The 26,763-nt window shown below is 39.5% G+C and overlaps 2 protein-coding genes and 1 long non-coding RNA gene across 10 annotated transcripts in view; all 3 read left to right on the forward strand.

Moving 5' to 3' along the window:
- The window catches only part of tiam1a (TIAM Rac1 associated GEF 1a), a 56,044-nt gene extending 39,423 nt beyond the window's left edge, over positions 1 to 16,621 (forward strand). For 2 of the 4 annotated variants that reach the window (XM_032532943.1, XM_032532944.1), the window contains 12 exons: positions 8,427 to 8,651; positions 8,980 to 9,048; positions 9,180 to 9,305; positions 9,648 to 9,756; positions 10,153 to 10,332; positions 10,499 to 10,617; positions 10,717 to 10,825; positions 11,952 to 12,010; positions 12,392 to 12,488; positions 13,626 to 13,713; positions 13,841 to 14,013; positions 14,117 to 16,621. In XM_032532943.1, the coding sequence (XP_032388834.1) occupies positions 8,427 to 8,651; positions 8,980 to 9,048; positions 9,180 to 9,305; positions 9,648 to 9,756; positions 10,153 to 10,332; positions 10,499 to 10,617; positions 10,717 to 10,825; positions 11,952 to 12,010; positions 12,392 to 12,488; positions 13,626 to 13,713; positions 13,841 to 14,013; positions 14,117 to 14,778 (2,016 nt within the window). In that variant the 3' untranslated portion in view covers positions 14,779 to 16,621. Of the gene's footprint in view, positions 1 to 3,091; positions 3,293 to 4,164; positions 4,752 to 8,426; positions 8,652 to 8,979; positions 9,049 to 9,179; positions 9,306 to 9,647; positions 9,757 to 10,152; positions 10,333 to 10,498; positions 10,618 to 10,716; positions 10,826 to 11,951; positions 12,011 to 12,391; positions 12,489 to 13,625; positions 13,714 to 13,840; positions 14,014 to 14,116 lie in introns of those variants that run through there. The other 2 variants (XM_032532945.1, XM_032532946.1) reach the window with 2 other exon arrangements.
- Positions 6,861 to 8,063, forward strand: LOC116700095 (uncharacterized). Its single transcript, XR_004334573.1, has 2 exons — positions 6,861 to 7,740; positions 7,803 to 8,063. It is a non-coding gene; the product is annotated as an uncharacterized LOC116700095 (long non-coding RNA).
- A 1,679-nt stretch (positions 16,622 to 18,300) lies between the features above and the next one.
- The window catches only part of grik1a (glutamate receptor, ionotropic, kainate 1a), a 34,364-nt gene continuing 25,901 nt past the window's right edge, over positions 18,301 to 26,763 (forward strand). For all 5 annotated transcript variants that reach the window (XR_004334572.1, XM_032532948.1, XM_032532947.1 and 2 more), the window contains exons 1-2: positions 18,301 to 18,719; positions 25,682 to 25,849. Coding sequence is in view for 4 of the 5 variants with exons in the window: in XM_032532948.1 (XP_032388839.1) it covers positions 18,638 to 18,719; positions 25,682 to 25,849 (250 nt within the window). In the remaining variant the exon portion in view is untranslated. The remainder of the gene's footprint in view (positions 18,720 to 25,681; positions 25,850 to 26,763) is intronic.

Consider the following 26,763-nt stretch of genomic DNA (forward strand, 5'->3'; position numbering starts at 1 on the left):
GCAGCTCCTATGTTTACTTGTGTCTGACTCCTTGCTCGGTCAGTCTGTCGCTTCCTCTTTATCTGTTCCTCCTAAGTGCTTTCCTAAGTTTCTGTTTTATTTTTTGTCAGCTCAGCCATGACAAGGGTGTGAAAAACTCAAAACTCCATCGCTACCTTGTTAACTGATTCCTGAATGGGTGTATGTGTGAAGTGCCGTTTAGCAATTAGTTACATAGCGAGACCTGATATCACGCCATACGTTGTTGATGCTGAGTCCGGCAAGACCTCCACCATTCAACTCGAAAAAAGGTCGTAACAATTCCAATGACTTCAAAGCTATTCGGTTAAGGTAAATAAGCAAAAAAAAACTGCATAGTTCCCCCTTGTTAATGTGGAGAAAACATCAACAATTCAAAACTTGTTAAACTTGAACAGTTTGAGCCTCTGCACAGCTCCAAATTAACATTTAAAAGGTTTCCTTTTTTTTTTTTTTGCAAGAAGAAATCCATTTAAATCTATTCTACCAAGTGAAACAATAAAATGCAGCATATCATTTTTATATTAACACTTTTTTAATATTAACACTCTTTTTGATAGTGTGCAGTTTAATCATTTTAATGTTAAAAAGATTATGCACGGTCAGAGTAGCCGTGTGTTTTGCACAGTCAAGGAGGCTAATTGTAGCATTTTATTGCCATTAAATAAGGGCACATTTGTATATGCAAATTAAGTAAAAACAGTCTTCAGTTAGCATGAAATGAATACAATGTTTGTTTTTTACCACTAGATCCCATATGTGATACAGTGTAGTCTCATTGGAAACACAATAATGAAGGCTTGGGAACGAGATAATGCTTACCCCTGTCTTTAATGTTGTCCGTTGATGTTCAGTGCTTAGTCATGTCCTTTTTGGTTTATTATCAGATGCTGCCGCACATAAACAAAATGAAAAAACAAAGCCCCACATGCAAGGCAAAACAGCACATCAGAACAGTGCAACAGTATTATAGCTCTGGAAATGATTGATCTTCATTCTCACCTTTCAGTCTCTCCCCTCCTGCTCCAGTTTAATGTGTGCTGTTTGGTTTATCTCCTCATTTCCATCTGCTGTCTGTTTTGGCCTTTGATTTTACAATCCTTCTTTTCATCTACCCTTTTTGTTTAGTTGATCTATTGTTATATATTTTGCCCCCATTATCGAGAGAAATAATGTGACCATGTCCTGTGTCAGACATGACACCTGTGTTTTTCTCTGTTTGACCGTTCCGTCTCATTAGCTTTGTTTTGAATGGTTTTCTTTTCTCCTGTCCTTCCAGTTTTCTTGTGACTTCCTGTCCTTGTTTACCCTCCTCCTCCTCCTCACTAACCCCACGCTGCTCTTTCTTACCATAAACAACATGAGGCTGCTGTTGACTCAAACAGCTCCCTTAGCTGCCTGTGGGCCCTGACCTCAGCCTAAAGCACTTGGATGCTTAGTTTTGTCAACAAATACAATTCAAAATCGCCACAGAATTCCTGGGAACCTCCAAAACAATTTTATTTGTTCTTAAATTTTTGTTGGCCTTTTTTTGCTCATGTTGATCACGGTTTTGTTCCACCACTCTCCTTTTTGGAAAGCCTCCAAAGTGCTAAGATTGTGTCTTACCTCATTTCACCCACCGCCTGTGGTAACATGGTGGCAGACTAAGGAAAAAGAGGCAAAGTGGGACAATTTTAATTATCCTCCCATTCTAATTACTTCAATCTCCACAGTGTTTCACATCATTTAGTGGAGATAAATGAGTGTCTGGCTAGCCTGAGGAAACACAGAGGTTCATTATTTTAGACAAAGCACCGAGCCACCTCCTCAATATGATAAACCAACTGGAGTGTAAGATGGTGATTGCTTGTGATAACAGTGATAATAGAGATGACAGTGATTGCTGGTGTTCTCCAAGGTGTAGTCAGCCTCACTGACAAGTGCTGGTTATAATTTACAAACCTCTCAATTTGGCTTGGGGGTTATTTGACATGGGAAATGCAAATTATTCAGTGGGAAATTGGGGGGTTAGGGGTAGTTTTCTTCAAGATATGTTTTGATTGACTCACGATGGTATAATTCAGGTTAAATAGCTCCTTGCATGCAGTGTATTTGTTTAATGTAGTTAAATAACTCCTAAATACAGTGTCTTTAACTTCATAAATAACTTACAGTGACTTTTAGCCTTACAATTATTTCTTTAAAATCGTTTTTCAGTTCCCTTTTCTCATTGCCCTATAATCAGGCGCTACAGCTTTGTCCTAGTTGGTGCTGTCATCTCAGTCTTCCACTAGGTGGAGCACTGTCATGATTAATGAAGCCTTCCATTACTGAGTATACAACCAAGAACTGAACTTCAAAGTGTGTGTGTGTGTGTGTGTGTGTGTGTGTGTGTGTGTGTGTGTGTGTGCTGTGTGGGGGGTGTGGGTGTGGGTGTGTGTGTGTGTGTGTGTGTGTGTGTGTGTGTGTGTGTGTGTGTGAGTGAATGCATTTAGTCCTCAGGGTCTACAATATAAATGCTTTAAAACATCAATATTATAATGGTTACAGGTGAATACCAAAATATGAATGGCTTTATATACATATTTGCATGTAGATTCTTTCACACTCAAGTTAATCATATTCAGTTACATAATGGCAATAGAAATACAGACCTGGGCAATATGAGGTCAGAAAACACAGCCTTTTCTATTTAAATATGAAAAACAGAATTAAGATTGCAGTCCACAAATCAACTGCCTAAATGTTCATGCATATTTATAAAGACTTAATGGCAGTACATAAACATCATTTCACATCAGATTAAATGATTAGTCTCTCTCTCTGTCTGTCTGTTATGGCGAATATCCCATCATTCCACGCAGGGATTTATGGATTTGCATGTTTCCCTGATTTTAGACGAAACTGAACTTCAAGACTCTCCCTCCTTATTTTCCCCTCCCCCTCTCTTTGTTCACTGACAAGTACATGCCTGCTCTTGAGTATGAGTACATGCCATCACAATTGCTATATTCCTATTTACCTGTACATAGTGTACAATACTACATGTCGCTACATACTACATACCAAGGGTAAATAAATGTGTATGACGTGTTTTTGTCTGGTTATGTGGATATGTGTAATCTCTGATTATACTGGCTCTCACTGTTCAGCTGACTGGTGTGAGGGCAGGTTCATGCTTGCCTCCACGCTCCCCTCTCATGCTGTACTTATGTGTTCTGAGGCCGGTCTGGGATGTAGTACATTTTGTGAAGGCGTAAAGATTGCAAGTGCTGGACTGACTCAAGAAAAGGTATTGCTTCCACAGCTCTTGCGCTCTGTCTCTCTCTCTCTCATATGTGCATGTGTGTTGGTCTGTGTATCTGCATACATATTATTTGTTTATAACTGATTAGGAGTTATTTTTTTAATTTTATTTTATCAGACTTGATGGACATCATTAAAACCACCCTTACATTTAACAAAAGGTTATGTATCTCTCATGACGTTTTGACAGCAAAGATCTATTTCAGCTAAGATTGTGATCACATACTTGTGGAATATATCAACCAGTATTCCAACTTTGTGGGAAAAATTGATTTTCTTTTTTTTTTTACCCTCATTATTGCAGCCTTTACATTTCTTATCTCTGTTCTCTGGGCTGTATATGTTATAATTCCTGCAAGTATTATGTAACTCTTGTTTCTCAGGAAAGACAACTGTGCAGGTGGTGTGCTATTTGAGCCATCATCGGAATGACAAATGTGGCGATGGGAAGTGAATTTTCCGGCTTCAGATGAAAGCAATTACAGTATGTCAGGATAACTTGAAGAGCTAGTCTGAACTGGATCATAGAGTATGTCATTTGTAGAATATACTTGTGTAAGCTGCTTTGACTACCAGGAGAAGATGTTTTCATATTTTGCTGGGTATGTTTTTATTTCATATTGGTGTTGGGATTTGTTTCGTTCGATCATGTGATCTTGCTTGATGAGTTGACGCTTCTGGAATTTTGAAAACTCATTTTGAAACATGAGGGAGTTTAATAAGGCTGCTTTCATAAGCGTGGTGACGAGAATCTGTGAGCTGCAATGTGAGAGAGGGATATATGCCTGCTTTTCTTGTATTCCTGTTTTTGGCTTTCACCACCCACTGCCCCCTCCCCTTCTCTCCTTCCTCCTCTCTTTTCTTTCGTCTCTTGAGGATGTGATGTTTGGTCTTATTTAATGTTGTATTCTCCGTTGCTGCTGCTCTCAAGCACCTGGCCAGAAGTGAAATAGGCAACAAACGACAGAGGGAGAAGAGATGATGGGAGTATGAAGAGCCAGTCCAGATTTAGACAGAGACCGATTGAAAGATGCTTTAGGATAAGGTGGCATGATTGTGCTGTTATTTATTGCAATCTGTTCTATTCAATCTGTTTTTGACCTATTTGTTTAGCTGTAATTTTGACCAGCAGTAGTGTTTTACAGAGCAGTGAGTGTTGAATAGCAGGTACTTTTACTCTTTTGATCAGTTTGTCTGGACACGTTCAAGATCCATACATCTTGCACAGTATCTCTTACATTTTGGAGAAGGATGCAGTAAATAAACAAATCTCTCTGGCACTGAGGGGCACAGACGAATGGAAGCTACTCGGACTGGAAAAGCAGGACAGGGAATGGACATCTGAATTGTCGTTGAAACCTGTTTGACCTGCCAGCATGGCAGCTTTTAGGAGGAGCAGGAACTCCAGATGCTCGACCGAATCCATCTATGATATGTTACAGCTGGTGAGCCGTGTGTGTGTCTGTGATTGCTTGTGTTGTGGATGTGAGATTGCCGACGTCAGAGATTATGTGATGGTGCCAGCAAAGCAGAGGTTAGAGGTTCAATTCCCAGCAGAGCAACACATTTCCATTTTAATAATTAGTGGAAGCCTTGTGACCGATCACACATCTTGATTACATGACCTGCAGTGTTCAGACCTTATCATCCTGTTTATTTTTAAATTAAATGAATAAAACATTATTGCATTATGCAATTGATATTTGAGCAATGTAAATATTTAATGTAATCCTTTGAAATCAGTCTAATTACTAACTAATGTGTATTAGTATATTATGTTTATGCTTTCCTTTAAAAAATTTTTTTTTTATTTAATAAGTCGTAGAGTCAAAAGTTTGCACAGACTCTCTTCACCTCTTAATAAGTAGTGAGGGTAAAGAAAAATGCACCCTCGGTCTCCATTTCCCACGGTCATTTGTTTCTGTCGCTGCTCCATCTGTCACTTGGCTGTCACTAAATCCTCAGGTTGTCAAGGGAAAGACCTCGCTTATGAGCGGCATCGCTGTTGATGTCATTGGTCACAGTGTTTCACTTTGCATATTGTTTGTCTTAAGGAGCTTGTGGGAGCCATTTATTGAGCTTATCATACATATTTACTTTATATATTTACCATGTGTGTTACCGTGACATGCCCTACCTACATTTTGTATGGTATAATTTTTTTTACATACCTTAGTTGTTTAGATCCCCTGATTTAGTTAGCTTGAGCTGAGTTTAGCTATACCTGTTCAATTTGTTTGTGTGTAGTGGCTTAATATCTTTCCAGAAATCCTACCCCTATGTTGGTAAGTGACTCTTAAAACATTTAAAGCCACTACAGAAGTTTTAATCTGTCAGCAATGCAGACACTACTGTGGTTGTTCTAACATGACTAACCTTCTCTGATGCTCACAATGCAGCGTGAATGACTTGGACATTAAGGATTTAATCAGAGATGATAGGCTGTATTATCTTACAATTTATACTTTTGGATTATTTTGTGGTAGTTTGATGTAGTTTCCTTCAACTGACTGAAGAAGCTCATCTTTACTCGATTTTTCAGTGTCTGCGTGCATGTCCGTGTGTGTCAGAACTGGTTTGAATACCACAATGGAAAATTGTGTTTGCCATTGCTGAAGCCTAGCTAAAGACAAGCCATGGAATCCTCAAAGACAAGCCATGTCCACCAGCTGTCTGTAAATCACTCAGTTGGAACACATTCAGACACAGTGTGTTGTCACAGATTACAATTAATAAACACTTTCACTGACCCCCACATAAATGAGGATGTTTTTGTGACATACATTTTCTAAAGTATATTCAATGAATTACATCAATGACTGCAGGGTTCAGTTGGAACAATTAATGCTTCAATAATGGCTGAAAATTAGATTCTTTCTGCAGACACGATCCACTGCAATAACTCACTGCATTTATTTGTGCCATTATGTGGTTTCATTGTGCTTGAGTCTTAAATATCTCACAAAAAAAGGCAATGCTTAGTTATTGTCCTGCCTTACTAAATCAGTTTATTTATTTCTTTAAGGTACATTTTTATAAACGACAGTAACAATGCAATTAGGAGAAGATTTGTTAAAGCTAGAACGAAGCGTGTGGTGTTTTAGACAGGAGTTGCATTGAATGAGACATGAGTATGAATCCCTTGCAATCAGCATGTGGGTGGAGGTGATTCATTTACCCACATTTCAAGGATATTCTTTTTTTTTTTTCTTCTTCTAATTGTCTCTTTAATGCACTAGTCCTTGCCAAGTAGAGACAGTGAAAAGATCTACATGAACATCCCTCTCTCATCTCTCAACAGACATAGCATCAGCCTGCCTGGACAAGGCGTGCAAACAATCCCATGTTCCCAGGTTCACCTTTGTTTGGTAACACTTTACAAAAAGGCACATAACAATGTAGTTTACTGAGGAACTGGTTAGTTAATGAATAGTTATTGATTTAACTGTGATTCAGCACTGATTAATTACTGTATTTATGCAACATACTGAGTGGTTAAGCATTGACTACTATAAGTATCTGATATAAAGTGATGGATCATAATGAGTGGTTTATGAATAATTAGTTAAGCAGTGACTTCATTAATGCAGTCCCTGCCAGTCTGTTTACAAGTAACTAATCATTAGTGCTTGAATTACAGTTAATCAATAACTACTCACTAAGTAACCAGTTGCTCCTCATTTGTTACTCAGTAACTGTCTATATTTTTGTGTACCCTTTTTTTTCTTCTTTTTGACATGTTTCCAATGTTTGTCATGAATCCAAACATACTGGTATTTGTGTTTTATAGGTACCGGTAGTTAATTATTAGGTTGTATTTCATACACTGGAAAGATCAATAATGGTTTTCGGTGTCACAGAAGTAAGTTTTTCTGTATTGCTCTGGTACGTTGCCTTATAACATCCAGCTTCTGATGATGCTACTGTGTCACTTTCTCCCTAGCTTGCTGTTTGCAATGCCTACGCACTGTTGCATTCACCTTCACAGCCTCGGATGTAAAAGATGATAAAAGATGTGCACAGAACCTTTTGATCTTCACTATTTATATTCTTGCGTGGGTTCCTTGTTTGTCATTCTCAAACGGCTGATGCATGGAACATGATGCATCTGTGCTTTTTTCAGAAGTTATTGCCTTTTTCTTTCCAAAGCATAGCACTGAAAAAGGACTTTATTTTTAAGAGTAGCAGAAATGTCAACTTATATTGGTCGGTATAGCTAGAAAGAAGCAGAGGGGAAGATCCCCCTATTTCTAAATATAGGCCTACTACAGTAGCCGTTTGGCCTGGCAAGTCTGCTCATGCTTGGTATTTTTTGGATAAAAAAGGCTGTAGATCAGTGTTGTTATGGCAGGTTTTGCAAGAATGTACTGTATGTTTTGTTGGAGGTACATGTTTTCCAGTTTGTATGTGTGGTGGATTTCCCAGAAACCACATGTTGTGGTATGATGAGACTAAAGGGAAAGCTTGGAAAACATCAGGTCATTCATAGTTTGCAGTTCGGGGGACGAGAATATTGGGCCAGTCTCTAATAAAAAAACCTGTTCATGTATAACACACACACACACAGTGAGAGAGAGATGCTCTTTGGCATCTGTGGGACTGCATTATCTTTGTTTACGTTAAAGGTTCATTTAAACCTAACGCCTCCAGCATGAGTTTAAATACACCTTCAGGAAGACAGGAACTTCAGAGAGTTGGGACGGCACTGCACAATAACACATCCTGGTTAAACTGTACTGACTGCTTAAGTGTCTCCTCAATTGAGTCTTTATGAAATGCTTATGTGTAAGTCATCAAGGTCTCCCAAACATTCTTCACGTATGAGAAATGAGATATGCTGCTTTTGAGTTTTTACTAATAGTATGTATCTTTGTATGAGCATTATGAATATTGGCATGTGACATGGTTTTATCGTATTTTGCAAGTTTACATCCACTACATGATTTCTTATTTTTGCGTCCGTTACATTTCCCTTTCCTGTAACAGTAGCTCTGATGAGAACAATGTTTTAACGTGTCAAAAATGCACTAATAGCAGCCTTCTCTGACATGAAATGAGCCTTTTAAAGCAGTCGTGAAAATGTGTAGAATATGACATGTTCTTTGTCTCTTTCTGTACAGAGCACAGAGCAGGTGACTGCTTTTTGCCGCAGTCTCCATGACATGAATCCCCTGGAGTGCCCTATGTCATCCTCCTCATCGTCTTCCTTGTCGTCCCTACCCCCAAGCCCTGTGTCAGGTTTTCCGCCCACAGCAGGCACTGCCACCCAGAGACAGCTCTCCCATGCAGACAAACTCCGCAAGGTCATCAATGAGCTGGTGGAGACGGAGAAGACTTATGTCAAAGTCAGTACAAGCTCTCCTAAGATGATCTTTACTCTACAAATTGAGACTTAATGAATCATATGTGTATCTTTTTAATGATAATGAACACACTGTTCTGGTAAAACTACACTACATTACTTGTTGTTGGGCGTGTCATAATAATTGTAATAGGTGAGCAGAACATTGGTACGGTATGCTTTTCGTGTTATGTTCCTACCTGTGAGAACTGATTTCTTTCAGTCATTTAACATTCGGAGTAATGGCTCCACCTTAAACAGACGCCCACACATGCCCTTTCTCATTCCTCTTTGAACTACTGATTATCTTATTCCTATTCTGTCTATTTCAGGACCTGAGCTGTCTAATAGAATGCTACTTGACACCTTTGCAGAAAGAGAGCTTCCTTACACAGGATGAGGTACTTCTACCTGATCTTTTATAATCCAAAAATTAAAAAAACTAAATGAATTGTTGATATACATAACATTGACTTAGTAGAAATACAGAAGAAACATCGAATGACGCTCTGTGTGTGTGTGTGTGTTGTAGCTGGATGTTTTGTTCGGTAACCTCGGGGAGATGGTGGAGTTCCAGGTGGAGTTTCTCCGGACGCTGGAAGATGGAATCAGACTGGTGCCAGATCTGGACAGACTGGAAAGGGTTGATCAGTTTAAGGTGAGGGGACATTGATCTCCTGAACTCTGCATCTAAAAGGGACACACATTTGCTTATAAAAGTAAAAAAGTGGGTGCCTGGATAGCTCAGTTGGTGGAGCGGGCGCCAATATGTAGATGATCACACCTCAGCGCAGCGGGCCCGGGTTGGATTCTGACCTGCCGTCCGTTGTTGCATGTCATTCCCCCTCTCTCACCTTTTCATATCTTTATCTGTCCTGTCAAAAAAAAATCTTAAAATTCCCATTTACTATAGTGCAGCCTTGATTTTTAATAAAAAAAATAAAAAAATAAAATATATATTTCTATTGTGATAGCATGACATGCTTGTTTGTTTCCACAGAAAGTACTGTTCTCTTTGGGTGGTTCCTTCCTGTACTATGCCGATCGCTTCAAGATCTACAGCGCCTTCTGCGCCAGCCACACCAAGGTCCCAAAGGTCCTGGCTAAAGGTAAAACCATGCACACCTTGGCAGGCATCAAGCACCAAACCACCACATACTCCTGATAGTCATATGGTAGTTTATCTCTTGCATCAGTGGCAGCTGATAGCTGAGTGACTAGTGTAGCACAGGAAGCATGTGTTATTTACATACCCTGCTGTACAGAGGGCGAGCTGCAACTAGTAGCTGCAAAGTGAGACATAAACTGGAGTCGTCAGCGTGTGTGATTACACAGTTGAGGCATTTGAAGGTACAGGGGAGTTCTGTTACTACCACAGTCGCTACCTTGACAGACACTTTAATCGCCACCTGTTTATGGTTTTTCATCTTAAGTTGCAAGTTCTCCTTGTAGTTTCCTTGCCAACTGTACAAAATGAATAAATGCTCATATTTCTGATCCTCCAGCAAAGACTGACCCAGATTTCAAGGCTTTCCTGGTTGAGAGAAACCCCAGACAGCAACATTCCTCCACTCTGGAGTCTTACCTGATCAAACCCATCCAGAGGGTCCTAAAGTATCCACTTTTACTCAAGGAGCTCTACTCTCTTACTGACCCTGACAGTGAGGAACACTACCATCTGGATGGTAAGCCAGTGTCTTTTAGTTTATTATTTACATATACTTTTTGATGCAGCACTTCAAAAACCGCTGTCAAACTGTATATCAGCTTCAGTCCCATGGAACTATAATTAATGAGAATACAATAAATTATGGTAATGATATGGAGATGATGAATGTTTGTCCTATTCAGTTGCAATAAAGACCATGAACAAAGTTGCAAGTCACATCAATGAGATGCAAAAGCTTCATGAGGAGTACGGCGCTGTTTTCGACCAGCTCATCAACGAACAGACAGCAGATAAAAAAGAGGTAAACATGATAATGCACAATTCATTCAAGGTTATCCATCAGGAATCCAAAGGATTTTCCAGTAACTAAAAGGAATAAATCCATGTCTGTTTATTTCAGGTGGCTGACCTCTCCATGGGGGATCTTTTGCTACATTCGACCGTGCTGTGGATCAACCCTCCAGCCTCTTTGGTCAAGAACAAAAAGGACCCTGATTTGGCTGCTTTTGGTAAGTGCTAATGTGGATTTGGATTATATTGTGGTGTTGATTCTGCCATACTATTATCTTTCTGGGTATATAGATTTCTTACATTGAAATATTTTCAAAATGTTTCAACTGTTGACACAGGCATGGAGAACTTTTGTTATCTAGACTAGAAGTATTCTTCATGCATTTAAAGGCTTTTTTTTTCTAGATTTACCTAACTATACCCAATGCAATTGAATTCAACAGCCATGAAGTAAATCCCAATATCATAATGATATACTTCATAAAAGTAGACTTTATTGCATTTAGATGACATTTGTTTTTGCATCTTTACACAGTGGATTGGTCTAAACATTATATAACTGTGAAAATCCTGTTACATCTGCAGGATTTCAGATGGATAAATGATGTGTAATGTGCTCATTCCTGTGTACTGAATACTAAAACAGTGTGTGTGATGTTTTCACACTGATGAATAGGCAAATATTTTCCAGTTACATATTTTTCAGCAACAAAAGAGCAGTGCTACTGAATGTCTACTGTTCTTTGCTCTAGAGAAACGCTGCATGTTGCATCTTTACACTTGCAGGCACATGGCACTTAACAGTATCCTATATAATACTGTCATGCATAGCGTGACACGTGGTGCTATTTCAATTGGTGAGGAAATAGCATTGGTAAAAGGAAGAAAGGACCCAGCCGGGGATGTAACGCAGATATTTTTTTTTTTTACTTTTCACATAAAGTGCAGCATGCTATCCTTACACTAATGGATCACATGTTTTTCTCACACACCCAGAAGTGCCCTGTGTCTTAAAATTGAACTCGGCTAAGACACCTTTTGGATATAAATATTACATCTACATGGTATAAGGGTTTTTCCTGGCAAGGCCACAGTGAGTGGATGTGGTGGCTTTGTGCATGCAATGTCGTGACTTTGGTCCATTTTTACCTACTGTGCTGCTGACCTAGCATGCCAGGAGTTTGAGGCTTTTATTTTATTCTTTTTCAAATAAAAGATGTGACTTCAAGTGTCCATTGACATACTGCATTGTTGTAAATCATTTAATGAAAAGTCTTTTGATTTATGCAATGAATGAATGCAAACCCTACTAATAGTTTTCCTCTCTCCCTTTTCCTCATTTAGTGTTTAAAACAGCGGTTGTATTTGTGTACAAAGACAGCTCCAAGCACAGAAAGAAAATCGTGAGTACTGTTTTTCCCTTTTTTTGTTGATTTATCCAGACAGAGAAACACTGTTGTAGGATGTACAGTGCAGATTGGGGCTCTGGGCTTTCCGTGAAGAAGCTCAAGCTTATATAGTTAAAAAAAAACGACTCGTGTTTTATGATTTGGATGGCACATTGAGACCACAAAGAAGTTAAGGTTAATGTCTTTCATCATGGGACAATATACTTAATTGAATGAGGGATGTTATTAGCAATTTAATAGACTGACGAGACCTTTTTTATGCACACATCACTGTTCCCCTTGTTCAGTGTCTTCTGTCACTCTTGTGCTCTCTGCTGTCATGTTGATGTATTGCAGTGGTTATGTTTTAGTTATCCAAGAGTTTTTCTCTTTCAGGGTCCATCCCACCGTGCGTCTGTGAGTGATGACAAAGATCCTTTCCGTTTCCGTCACATGATTGCAACGGACTCTCTGCAAGTCCGTGCCCTTGCAAGTAGGTCGATTTTCAAATATTACCATTCAGCAAATGTAGTTTTGAATATTGTATCACCATTTCTCCAGGTATTATTAGCACTTTAAGCACTGGTTGCTGTTACGGACAGTTCTAGCTTAGTGAATGGTCTATCCCATAGTTGGTTCACACACCAAATTCATTTTCTCACTTTTCTGTCCCAACCTAGTACACTGATGAAGGTGGTAGAGAGATAAAGAGTTTAATGTAGATGCCAAATCCCTGATACATTTGTTTTGTTTTTCCTCAGGTTTTTAGTTCAGTGAGAAAGCTGCATCATAACTGGAATAAATGACTTGTACAATCAAATTCCTTCAGATGATTAATTATCCAGTCTGTTGTCTAACATATGTATTGGACAAGGATTTAAATGTTTAGACAAAGCTTTTTGAAGTGCCATGTGGAGATTTTAATTTGTCTTGCTAGGGAAGCATAGATCTCATAATTGATATTATCAGTCAGCCAGATGTCTCCAGAATGAAAGTCTGTTCAGTGGGGAAACTGGGATTTTTTTTTTTCACGTGCTACAGATTGTGCTTAATGAATGCATACTTGCATTACACATTATTCTTTGAGAATATGTGTGTTAAATCTGCACCAAAGTCTGTTATTAATCAAAGTTAATAAATACTCACAAGGGAAATGTTGGACTTTACAATTAGTATTTTGGTTGTGCCTTAGATTTTTGCTCCTTTCCCCAGTAATTTTGGACACCACTTGAAAGTGCATGTAAGCCCAAACTAATTGTTCTTTAGGAATACATGCATACTGTATTTTTATGTTGAGGTCATAGTAAAAGATTTGCATATGAGGGCGTCTGTCATCCAAAACCACAAAGGTTGTTTCTGATGAGTGAATAGTTTCTGACAGTGGCTGCAAAGGCTCTGAAATTCTGTGTTGCTGATTTTCTTTCCCACAAAATAAATAACCTTTTGTAAATAAAATGGATACCTGTTAAGTCTGCGTGCAATGTCCTAGATCAATCATCCTTCGGCAATTCAGCTCAAGTGTTATCGTTTATCTGCCTAATGGGAAAGAAATTGATGATGGAAATTAACTGAATGCTTTTCTAAATGTAGATCACATCTCTCTTTTCCCCTCATCTCTCCCACCTCTCAGACTCTGAGGGTACAGCGGTGTGCGAGATTGTTCACACAAGATCTGAATCCGAAGGACGACCAGAGAGAACCTTCCAGTTGTGCTGCAGGTATGATCTTGTTTCCAAAACTGCACACATGTATTCAAAACATGTGACCTGATGGTATGCGACATCGTTCAAAAGACTCTTCTCTTGTATGTTATTTTTAAGTAATTATGCTTGGTCCATTTTGCAGTTCTCCAGATAGTAAGAAGGACTTCCTGAAAGCAGTCCACTCTATCCTAAGGGAAAAACAGCGGCGGCAGCTCCTTAAGACGGAGTCTCTGCCATCCAACCAGCAGTACGTCCCGTTTGGGGGCAAACGTCTGTGTGCCCTCAAAGGGGCGCGGCCCACCATGAACAGAGCAGGTGACAAACGCTTAAGTATAGCCTCCAGTTCACAAACAGGAAGGGCCTACAATGTTTTTACATGACCTAAACAAGATAAAATATTTTTTTTCTGTCTATTTAGCATCAGCTCCATCCCAAACGCTGGCCCGCAGGAAGCTGGTGAGGAACCGCTTCACCATCGACACCGACCTGGTTTTCCATGGCAAGAGCACCGATTCAGACGCCGGCCACCACTCTTCACCCCCTTCCTCCTCGTCACTGTCCAAGCATGCCCTTCCTCAATCCCAGAAACCTCAAGGAGAGGACACAGACCGTTGGGTGGAGGAGCAGTTTGACCTGGGTTGCTACGAAGACCAGGGTGAGGGCATCGACATGGGGAAGGTGAAGGAGACTGATATTTTGAGCGATGACGACGAATACTGCAAGTCTGTCCGAGCCGCGTCGGCAGAACCAGCCGACCTGGAGGGGAGGATGGGGGGACTTGACCTACAGGGCAGAGAGGTGAGGAGCCACAACCTGAACGGACGAGTGGAGTCTGAAAGTGAGATCATGCTGAGTAGGATGCAGGAGGAGGAAGTTGATCAAATAAAGCATGGTGATGATTCAGGCTCGGTTGACTCTTTTACCTCTTGCAGTGTCTCTCTGTCCCGCTGTGTGACCCCGACTCTAAAGCGCGCCCCCTTAAAGCAGTGTGCTGTGGAGGGTGCCACAAACAAGGACCACGATGCCATTTGGGTGCGGCGGGACGACTTTGCTAACGGGTGCAACAGTAATGTCTTCTGATTGGGAATTGTAGAAAACAAGATGAAGAAATGAGAGAAATGATGGTTTCTGACACTTTTACATACTGTAGGAGTGCAAGAAAATAGGGAAGAGATACAAGCTTTTAAATATGTAGAGTTTGGAGGTGTTTGTGTATAGAAGGTATTAAACCTTAGCCAGTCCTCTGTGTCATTACACAACCCTCTTCTTCCCACCTCACCTGCATCTCCCATGTTCTGACAATCCTAAAATGTTGAAACACCAAGCAAATAAGGAAAAGTAAAATATACTCTGTGATTCTCATCCCAAACTGCTTAAACGTCAACCCAAAAGAATACACGGTCCTCACTGTTTTGGACATACACCCATGCGTTACACACACCTGTGGAATTGTATGTGAACGTATGAACAAGGACAGCACTGCATGTGCACGCAAGTAAACCAGCAAGTGTGTGCATGATCACTGTAAGTGCATAAAGTACACAGGAGCACAGACTCTCAACAGCTACTGTACCGTTCTATTAAAGAGACGTCATCACTGAACTGTGATCTTCTGGCCAAAAATGTCTATTTTTAACACAGGAATATGGGTGTTATATTTTTCTGACTCAGAAACTGTTTGTATTTTAACACTCAAGGGCTGTGTGTTACTGAAATTATCTTCAGGGGCTTTTTTTGGCTGAACGACTGCTGTGTAAAAGATGGTGAGATCCAACTAGCTTTACTGTGCTTTTAATTGTTTTAACTTAATATCAGCTGCACATTGATGTATCGTCAGGAGTACAATACAGTGCCGTTAACCTCCTTGTATGAAAACGCTTTGAAGCTCACTTTTATCTCCTAGCACATCCTTTTTTAAAAGACAGTCTACCTATTTTTTATTTAATAATTGCCTTGTTACTGTAATTTTTAATGTTTACACCACACTCAGCTGCCCAGTATTACAAACCACCTTTTGTGTGTTTGGTGCCAGAAATGGTCTCAAGAGAGCCAACACTTTTGCCCTTAACATGAATGTCCAGTCTATCATTTTTGTTGCTCAAATATGCCATTGTTATTTTGGTAACTGGATTTCATCAAGGTCATTAATATACTGGATCCTTTTTTGCCCAATAACCCATGCTCTCTTCATGACCCACATCCCAGATAATAATTCCAACGTTCCTGTTTTACTTGAATTTTTCTTTATTTATTTTTTTTGAAAGGAGATACAGAGCTATGTCAGCGACTGTACGGTAACTTCCAGGAGAGGCGCAATCATGCAGTTGACCTGTCATCCTCTGACCGATTCAGACATCATCATCTTCTTCTCTCTCCAGCTTCTTTGACCTTTTTGTCTTGTCAAGCAGCATCACAACCACAGAGAAGCTTGCTGGGACAGACTTCACATCCATGACATTTGACATCAATTACTACTACGTATATTTCCAATTCACCCCTTCTGCATTTCTTCCCATGTCCACCAGGCTGTGCTATTTGACTATCTGCCATCACAACAACACGCTGATTGCTGAGCTCAACACTGTCATGCGCACCTTAATGGATGTATTAAACATGCACTTAATACCCAACTGTGGGGGGGGGGATATCTGCGAACTACTCTAATTCAGAGTGTGAGGGGAGGGAAATATTACACTTTGGATGTTCTTATTGTCTTTTTATTATGATGCTACTTTCTTAGATTTGAGCTTTCTGGGTGATGATGCCCAGTAGGGATGTTCAGACTGTGATGTACAATCACCTGGCCTTGGTGGAAAATCCTGTGAGAACCCCTTGACTCCTCCCTTTGTACTTTTAAAACTGTGTCCGTACATAAAACTGTGGAGTATTATCATTTTTAAGTTTAAAATAAATTTTCTAGATTAAGTTTCGTGTAGAAGTGCTAATTATTTGTCGTTTGCCCATGTGACTGAATTCAAACTGCTGCTTTCCTCTTCTACAGAGAGATACTTAGTGTTTTTAGCATCACACCTGCTTCATTGAGGTTATTGGAAGATCACATTCAGTTGATCAAATCATTGATGCCAGATGCTTTTGAAGATTAAAATTGCATTCTAAAATTGTGTTGAATTAAAGTATTACAAAGGATCCGATCGGTTTTGACAACTGAACAAATATTCTAAAAGTGCAGAAGCAGGTACAACTTTAAAAGGAAGTGGAGGCTTGATTTAGTAAAACTGTGGCATGGTATTTAGTAAAAGCCATCCCATATAATCAAAGTAAAATGGACACAAGTATACACAAAGACAAAATGTCTTTGAAATTCACTTCACAGAACCAGTGGACTAAGAACATATATTCCTGTGTGTTCTGTTAAATGTATTCTTTAATTTAAAATAAACTAGTCCTATTTCTGCATCTCTAGCAGACATTCCCATGTTTGGTATTTACCAGAGAGACAATTCTGCTCTATATTCATATCAGGAGAGTTTTCTGCCCAAGGACTCCTTCTGGAGAGGCTGAATGGTCATTTTCTGAGTTAATTAAGTTTGTCTATAGGCAGTTTGTCAGAGCTCCAGGTAGAAGTTGGCTGTTTTTTTCAGATCACTTTGGCTCCCAGTTTTGAGAGAATTCACAAACGTGATAAACAAAATGTCAGTTCTGACGTAATGCGGATTTTGCTCAAGGAGAGCAAGAATTTGAGAGGGCTGGCACCTGGAATCTTTTGCCTTTTTCAAATGTCACAATATCATACAACAGTCCAGAGTTAACACACTACAGAAATCCAGAAGAGAACAGATGTTGCCTAGCCACATGTTGTATGCTACTCAAATAACAAAACATGGAAAGAATAATGAAAACAGGTATTCTGTCAGGTGGGTGTTAGACCACATCAGGTGACTGTTTTCTCCTTATTACAATAAAATACATCCCCATGTCCTGTAGCTGTTATTTGAGGATGGGAAGGCATCTGGTGACCCAGTCAGATAAAGACTGTGCTTGTCTGCAGTGAGAGATAATCTTGCATCCTGTAACCTGAAGATTATTCTCCTCTCATCAGGACCGGTGGAGAGAACCGCTGCCAATCCATCTGCTCTTTAATCCAAACCAAATGCAGCTAAACTATCCAGAGATAACCAGAATTAGACCATGAGGACGTTCAGCGTAAAAGATGGTCTATCAAGTTTGAAAAAACAAGTGCCTATTAATTTGGGAAATAGGCCTACTTCTCAATACAAAAATATGACTTGATTTAATGTATTTCCAAATAGTTGGCCACCATTCTTGCTTCAAACGGTGCAAATCTCTATTCTCTGTGGGGTAAAACAAAGTCAAAATAGGGTGACTGACTATGCATTATGGACAACTATTGCCAAACCCAAGTAGCCTACCTGTAGGCCACATGAGCCTACACTGGTCACAAACTACACATCACTCATGTGGACAGTGGAGTAACAAACACACTTGATTTGACGCCATGAAGTGTCTATTTCCACAACACCTCAATAACCAGGTATAGGTCCTTAAATGGGTTTTTATTTGTTTTTATTTTGAAAACCCGTACCGGAAGTCAAATACATTACGGCTTTCTTGACACTCAGCGCGCTCTCTATGCCTGCTGCTCCCGTCGCTTCCGAGGCGCACTGACTGGTGAGTAAACGTGGACGTGTTTACTCTGGTTCACTGTTTCTTCGCAGCCAGTTCAGACTCATAAAATGTGACTTGTTGGATTGAATTTGTACAGGAAAGTTGGATAGACGTGACTGGTGGTCATCATTGTTCCTCTATTTGTTGCGACGGTGTGATGCAGAGTGCAAAGGATCGAATTGGGAATAAAACTTGAGTTACGCGCTGGCACATCAGGTGTTTCAGCGCCTGGAAATAGGCCGTTTCTTTTTGTCATGGTGTCAATACACGCGGCGAGTTCACCTGGAGCACGATGGACGAAAGAAAGAGACTTTTCTTCTATCTTTTCTTCGCAGCACAGCTCTGTCTGAGCTCAACACAAGTCCTCAGAATCGGTAAGCGCAACAGCTGTTCACGCACGGTGTTGTTGGCGAGTTGAACCAAGAGTTACTGTATGCCGTATGAATTGTCCCATTTTCTGTTGAGGTAGGAGAGCATCTGTCACTACATCCGACTGCAAGTCTGTGTCAAGTACAGTTTTTGTTTATAGATTTCTCTTTTCTCCCTCATCATATTTGGTAGCACTTCAGAGGTATTTTGTGCCCTGTGTCCCATGAAAGTGATAATGGGACATGCTCTTCATAGTATCTGGCTTACAGCTTACTGTCAGTAAGGCTGTGTCAGACCAGAGGAAAAGGTTACCTTCATCAAATGAGAAATACACTCTGATAACCTCACTCACCGCTGGTTAATTGCACCTAAATGCACCTATTAGCCCTTATTAAGTCCACAAATTCCATAAATATGCACAAAGCAAAGGTCGTTGCAACAGTCAGACATTCATTTAAAAAAACAAAACAAAATAATAATAAATTAGACCTGAAATGTACACTCATCTTTAGCATTCATGTCTGGCTGTTAATCATAATTTTGTCAAAAATGCATTGACAAAAGGAAGAGTTTTATTATGATACTAAAATTATTACTTAACTTTCAGCATACGTTACCATCGGGGGGTTTGCTTGAAGCTCATGCAATAATATCTTTTCAATCATTTAAATTTGAAATAAATAATAACCACCCCCCCACACACACACACCTAGCTGAAAGAAATTGAGTATTGATTCCTCCATGTATACCCTTCTGGCCACCAGACACTCCTGTTGGGGCATTTTCATTCAAATCATGTACCCTATCAGCTGATATTCACAAACATTTAGGTAAATTATCCCATTTTTGGATATGCAACAGTTTTTTCTTGTTAGCTTGGAAGATCAGGGGTCCAAACAGTCTGTATTGAGTTTCTGATAAATTGATAATCTACTCTTCTTCTCTTCTCCCTCATTGGAAAATCCAGAATGATTATGAAATGTGTCAAAAGTTTAACTGCTGGACACAAGATGTCCCCTACTTCATTGACTTTCTTAGTGTATGTGCACTGGAGGATTCTCCACATCTCACTTGTGTAAGTTGCATATTGGACCATGATCGACTTCCAAACTAGTTCTAATGCTACAAATCCTGCTTGTACGTACACATGTTAGACTCAGATTACAGACTTCTAGTGTCAAATTCTGCACATAATTATACGCATCATTCAACCAATACATTTTTTAACATAAGCCCTCAACTGTATATCTGCTTTTCCTCATTCAAAAGGTATTACTGTTGCTGTTGTGTTAATGTCTTGCATAAGATAGCCCAACCAATACTTGATTTTATGGCTCATACTGTCACTGATATTGATATTACTATATAGTAGGTAAAAAACTGAGATTTGTGCCTTAGCATACATGTGTACATATGCAAACAAAATGTGACCCAGACATGTATGAGTAAGAGGTTTTAAAGTTGGAAAAAGAATTCTTGTCACATCATCATTGATATTATCTGTGATTATCTGTGATGCTAAAATCATATGTGTTTTTGCAGGCTGTTCTCATTGGTTTTTGTGAAGTGGTACTTATGAAAAATATATTTTTTTCTATCTGTAATATAAGAATGCCATTACAGACTGTATATCGTGATAATATCTTAAAGGAGGATTCCGGTAAATTTCAAAATGTAGCTCTGTTTTTTCAAAATTTGTAATGCTGTCAGTAGCGAGACGAATGAAAACAATCTGTGCTGCCTACACCGAGTTATCCTTCTGCTAGATTTTGCACCCAACAGGCTTAAACAGTGCAAGCTTTAAATGTGTTTCTAGCTTATAAACATGCTCAAAATGCCATTACCAGTGTTAATCCATTCCTCTGTTTATTTCCTGTTTTTCAGTGAAGTCACACTACTCGATTAACGCAACTTTTATGCCTTTCCGTCACATCTAATGCAGTCAGATTCACTGTGTTCACTTGGAAGGAATAACTGAACATGGGTAGGCACTTGTAATGACATTTTAAGCATGTTTAGAGGCTAAAAACACGTTTAAAACTTGCCCTGTTTTAGCCTGTTGGGGGCAAAATCTAGCAGGAGGATAACACAGTGTAGACTGCACCGATTGTTTTCATTTGTCTTGCTATTGACATCACTCCAAATTTAAAAATAAAAGAGCTACATGTTGAAATTGACCAGAATTCTCCTTTAATGTATGCTCACCCATGAGTTAGATCTCTTTTTAGCATGGGCAGCATTTGTTCATCTGATCTAGTCCACAACTGCACGTGCAGAGGGTTTCTGATCTGGAGTTTAGCTCTGGGTCACACATTTATATTCAAGACCATTGAGACCAATTAGTTCAGCTTGGATGGTTCAGCTCAGACCTCTTACCAGACAAAAACTCTAAAGACTGTGTGTGTGTGTGTGTGTGTGTGTGTGTGTGTGTGTGTGTGTGTGTGTGTGTGTGTGTGTGTGTGTGTGTGTGTGTGTGTGTGGGTGTGTTGTGTGTGTGTGGTGTGTGTGTGTGTGTGTGTGTGTGTGTGTGTGTGTGTGTGTGTGTGAGATCACAGAAGTTTGGCTCCAGGTGTTGCTTTCTATTGAATCAAAGTTAAGTTGGAGCTGTAACCTACATTTATAAAAGGATGGCCTGCTTAAATTTATTCATTATTTCTTTTCTCTCCAAAAACTGGCCATTAGGAAAACAAATGAATCTCTCCTCAGCCAAATTACCAGTTTTGGAAACTTGGCCTCACTTCTGTCGAAGATACATACACAGAGAGACTGTGGAGTTGGCTGCCTAAATCATGTTGCCAGAAACCCAGGACTTTTGATTGTGAGAAATGAGAGGGAGCTATAGTTATTTTATGGGATTGCATTGATTACATTGATATCAATTTATACATATTGATCCTGAGGCTCTTCTTGTGATGTGCAGGTTGTGTTCAGGATGGGCAGTGAAATAGGGATCCGTGCCTCCTTTTCTTTGTCTGATTTTAGTGCCACAAAACAATGATTTTGGAACCTGTGGAAGACTCAACCTAAAAGGAATCTGCATTTCTTTTGACGGCCTGATTGAAAATTGCAACACATACTGTACTGTCCAGTACTGTAGTCATGGTAAAAACCTCCAGCGAATAGTTCTGTGACTAGATCCTTTACAGCGAATAACTGTAGCATTGTCATTGATCTCTGGACCAGAAGCATCATATGTTCTAGATTTCTTCTTCTTGTACATCACTCTCACTTATTCAAGTGTACCCTGATACATTGATGTAGGTCTAGTTGACTTTCAGATACTACTCCTAGTCTTTTTTGTGCCGTTGCAGTCATTTTCAGTTTCTGTCTGTCTCTTATTTTTTCTTTCTCCCCTCTGACATCACTGATTGCATTTTTGCCTTGTTTGTCCATTTGTGCGGTTCCCTTGATTTGTTGTCAGGAACAAAATGTTTTCCCTGTGTTTTCTCAGCCAGGAGGGCGCATTGAAATGTCAGTCATTTACTTTGACACCTGAGGCCTCTTCTTTCTTACGTCCCAAATGTATTACCTGCTGCCTGTAGCTAAAGTGCATGACATTCCCTGTTTTCAGAGAGACACAGGTGTCAGTAGTTCGTGTCAGCAAAAAGGAGAACGCTCTTGTCCAGCTCAGTGATCTCCCAGAGCTGTTAGAAAGAGCCACATTTCTTCTACCTCAGGTATTGAGAGGCAGTTTTATGTGTATCTGCCCTCCACTGAAAATGTAATGCTAAATAAAAGATGACTAAACTACAGCATGCCTCTTGGTGATCACCATCTGGAGGTCAAACACAACAAGAAGAAAATATGAATTAGCTTTTTTTCTTCCTCTATAATGTAGTCCCTTCTCTTTTGTTGAAAGTGTGAAATTCAGTGGAACAGGACGTCATGTTCCTCAGGTTTGCAAAGTTGTTATCTGCATGTAAAAAAATCTTCTTGTACAAAAAATGTGAAACCATTTAATGAAAATTAAATACCACAAAACATTGTTTAATAACACAAATCCTACACAAACATTATTCACCAATAAGGCAAATGAAAAAATACAACTTTTTATGATTACACTTGTGCTCAATTTAGCCATAATCAGCCTTTCTGTGTTTAAGCAACCTCAGTCCATCTTGCATGCATATATTTTATGCAGATAAATTCTACCAGTAAACACACGTTAAAAGACATTTACAAAGTCCCGTGGATCCTCTGAAACTTTTAACGCCCATTTAGGCTGTTTTTATAGACCAGATGGATGCATGTTCTGAGGCAAATTATTCTTTATTATTTTGGGAGTGGAATGAATGCTTTTAGTGCTCTGAGGTACATGAATTCTATTAGATGGGGAAAAAACACGTTGTCAGGCAAATTCCTCATCTATCTGTGGTTGGGTACCACATCGACATTTCAATGCGTCTGTTTCTTCCAATTACAACTATGTACCTGGTAATCACAGTAATTGCTGAAGAAATTACATATTTATGTTAATGGACTAATGGTTCTTGATTATAATCAATACTTGGCTTTATATTTACAAGGACATATTTGTGACATATTTTGAGTGTCTGTATGTGTCTTTGAATGCAGGTAATGTATGTATGTATGTATCTATGTATGTATGTATGTGTGTGTGTACATTGTGTCAATGTATGAAAATCTGTTGCAGTTTGCGAACAAATTCATATTCCTCATGCATGCAGCGGAAACCAATCAAAGCTTTACAAGCTTTACAAGTCATTTTAGGGAGTGACATGTATCAGCTATTGATAATGATCGCCAACTTAGCCACTAGCCAGACATTAAATCAGGTTGGTCATTTATATGAAGCCCAAGATGTGCAGTGTGTTCAGCTAACGCGGATGGGCTCCTGCAGGCAATACTACATGTACAGTACTTGACCAGCAGTTGTTAACAAGCATACAAAGTCCTAGTATGTTTCCCCACTGCCTGCCATATTATAGTGTCTTGGTAAACGAGCAACAATTAACCAGGTTAAATGAATTGTCCACTTGCTGAGACCGCTCCCCTGGTCATTTATCACTGCAAACGTTTTGTGAAAATGAGAAACTGGAATGTACTTCAAATGATCTTTGTTGGGCCAAAAAAACAAAAGCTGGCATGGTGAAACAAGATCATTTATTTGAGACCTGAAGCTTCCCTAAAAAAAGGTTTTAGAGTTCACGCTCCTCAAAGGTATCATTTTGTATCAATGCCAAAACTCAAGTGTGTACCATATCAGAATTAGAATAAAAAAATTTGATACCAGCCCTACATCTCGCACAACACGCACAACACCACATAGTTGTTACAAATGTATGCAGACACATTTTTTTACCTACCTACCTATCCTTAAGATAAGCTTAAAATAAGCTAATGTGCTTTGCCTGGCCCAAGCAAGTATAATGGAAACCACCCCATACATGCACAATCATTACTCAAAAACCATACACTATATTGGAAGCAATATTATGATTTTTTTGTTAACTATAATGCAGCAGAGGAAAGACAGGAAGCATTGTATTAGAACTGAAGAAATAATAGGAACAAATAGACTGTTTTATGATTAGATTCAGGCTGAGCAAACATCTGCCGAATCAGTGAGCCGGCCGTTTCATACTAAGGAAACTACCCTGAAAGATGTTACTACAAGCCTGACAATTACTTGTCCAATGGTTTTTTCTTTTGTTGGTTTGTGTCTTGAGTGACTTGACTTGTCTTTCAAAAGCTGTTTTGAACCTCCAGGAGAAGCTCTTAAAGCCTTTTTCCTGCCCCTTCACACTGCGGTAGCAATTAGGTTACTTCCATTTCATCTTGCCTTTGAGTCCACACTTCACATATTCTTCACGCGGATGACAGCCTGTTGATAAGGAGTTTCGGGGCAATTTCAGAAGTCTCTCTGAACAGCATTGTTACTTCAAAGCCTGCTGAAAGCTGGCCCATGCAGCGAGTTGTGTGTGGCCTTGGGTCCCTTTATTGTTAGTCAGAACAGTTGAAACGCAGCTCCGTATGACATTCTCCCTACTTTGAGAAACAAACTGTTAAGAATGTAGTTGATACCTCTGAGAAAAATGATGATGTTTTATCTTTGAGCAATTAATATTGATATTCATTTGCATGCTTCTGCAGGAATTCCAAATTAATTCTTTGCTTGTAGACTATTGAAGCTGGAGGCATTGAAATATCTTTTGTTATGGACATAACGTATTTATGGATTTGTTAATGGCTGGGAGATTTGGTTTGCAAAATAATGACTATTTGAAATGATCCTTGTTAAATAAGGAATCTTGGGAATTACATCACGCAACAAAGTACCGTAGTATTGTGTGCAAAGCGCCAGTCAATTTAAGTACACGCTTAATGGTCCCATGAAAAAACGCAAAAAACTGATATTTTCATGAATTTATAACCCCCCCCCCCCTCGGAAGCCCCGGACAGTACGTAATAAGTATACACAACCTGGCAAAAGAGGATGTTTGGTCACCCTAAACTAGACCATCTGTCCAATCTGAGTTTTCTCTCACATGACTATTTTGCAGCGGCTCTGTGCGGAGTTCAGAACAGCCCATGACGATTCTGATTGGTTTAAAGACATGCTGTTAAACCAGAGCATGTTTTCCTCCCATCCCTGAATGCTGTGTAGAGTAACCAGACCCTCCTTCAGCGCGCTTGGAGGAGGATCTGGCAAAGCGAGATTATTTTCCCATAGACTTCTATAGAAACTAATTTATTTTTGCAAACTGGGCAGTCGCCCCCTGTTGAAAATTAGATTGAATGCAGGTTTAAGGCTGTAGCTTGTTCTGTGATGTTGTTTTGCTTTGTTACATTTGTGGGGTGGGTTTTGAAAGGCGTTTTGACCATTTAACCAAAGGTGGCAGAATTTCTCAACCCACACAGGAGCCCAGAATCCATCAATTAAATACCTGTTGTCACAGAGTATGTTACAGTGACAGTGTTTTTGTCTTTTGTCCTCCATGTGCAGGGGGAATTTTTGAGACCCGGGAGAGTGAGTTAGTGAGTACGGATGAGCTGGCATTCAAGTTTGCTGTAAATAACATAAACCGCAACAAGACCCTGATTCCCAACACTACTCTCACCTACGACATTCAGAGGATCAACCTCTTTGATGGCTTTGAGGCTTCGAGGAGAGGTAGGAAATGATCATAGGAGGTAGATATGTTAAGCTTAAAGGAACACACCACCATTTGTTGAAAAAGGGTTTATCATGGTCTCCCCTACCTGTAGATAGATGGGCCAACACATTTTGTTGTCTCAGTGCATGCATTGTTTTAGTTTAAGACTAGACAGTTTCCTAGACAGATAGTGAGTTGGGATTATATTGGGTGGAAGCACAGCCGAAGCACTGTCCCAAGTCAAGATCTGCCTAGGAAATCGTCTAGTCTTAATCTGCATTGCTATTTGTACTCATTGTGAATATGGAGGCCTCAAGAAGTAATTAGGTTATTTTTTTTTTTTATTGGCTCACTTTTACTCACAGGATTTCATTCACTACGCTAAGCTAACTAGCGGCAGCCCTGCCGGTGTTGCATCGGACTAAAACAATGCATGCACTGAGACAAAAGATGCGTTGGCCCACTTATCTACAGCTAAGGGGAGAGCGTGATAAGCCCTATTTCAACAAACAGTGGCGTGTTCCTTTAAGGCCTTTCCTGTTATTACAGTAAGTGATGACAACATTATCACCTAAATAATTCATGTTTCTTTTGTGTATAGCAAGAGCTCTGGGAACTTAGAGGCTCTATCTTTCAAGAGAGTCTTTGGTTTAAGTTTTCTATTTTATAATCTTATCCAGAGTGGGACAAATTATTTTTGATGTCTCTGCATGCAGTTTGCATGCACGTTGAATAAATAAGATTGCCATTACCTAGTTTAATTAGGGGATTAATAATATCTCTTAAAGGCCAGTTAAGGCACCTGCAGTTCTCCAAACATGGTTGTATTTACTTATTTACAAAGTTTCTAATTCAGTTTCACAAAATATGAAACCCTGAATTTTGGAAAATAGGTATGTTTTTTTCTACAAATGAGATACACTTATCCCCC

This window comes from Etheostoma spectabile, chromosome 13, assembly GCF_008692095.1.
Source record: "Etheostoma spectabile isolate EspeVRDwgs_2016 chromosome 13, UIUC_Espe_1.0, whole genome shotgun sequence".
NCBI lineage: Eukaryota > Metazoa > Chordata > Actinopteri > Perciformes > Percidae > Etheostoma > Etheostoma spectabile.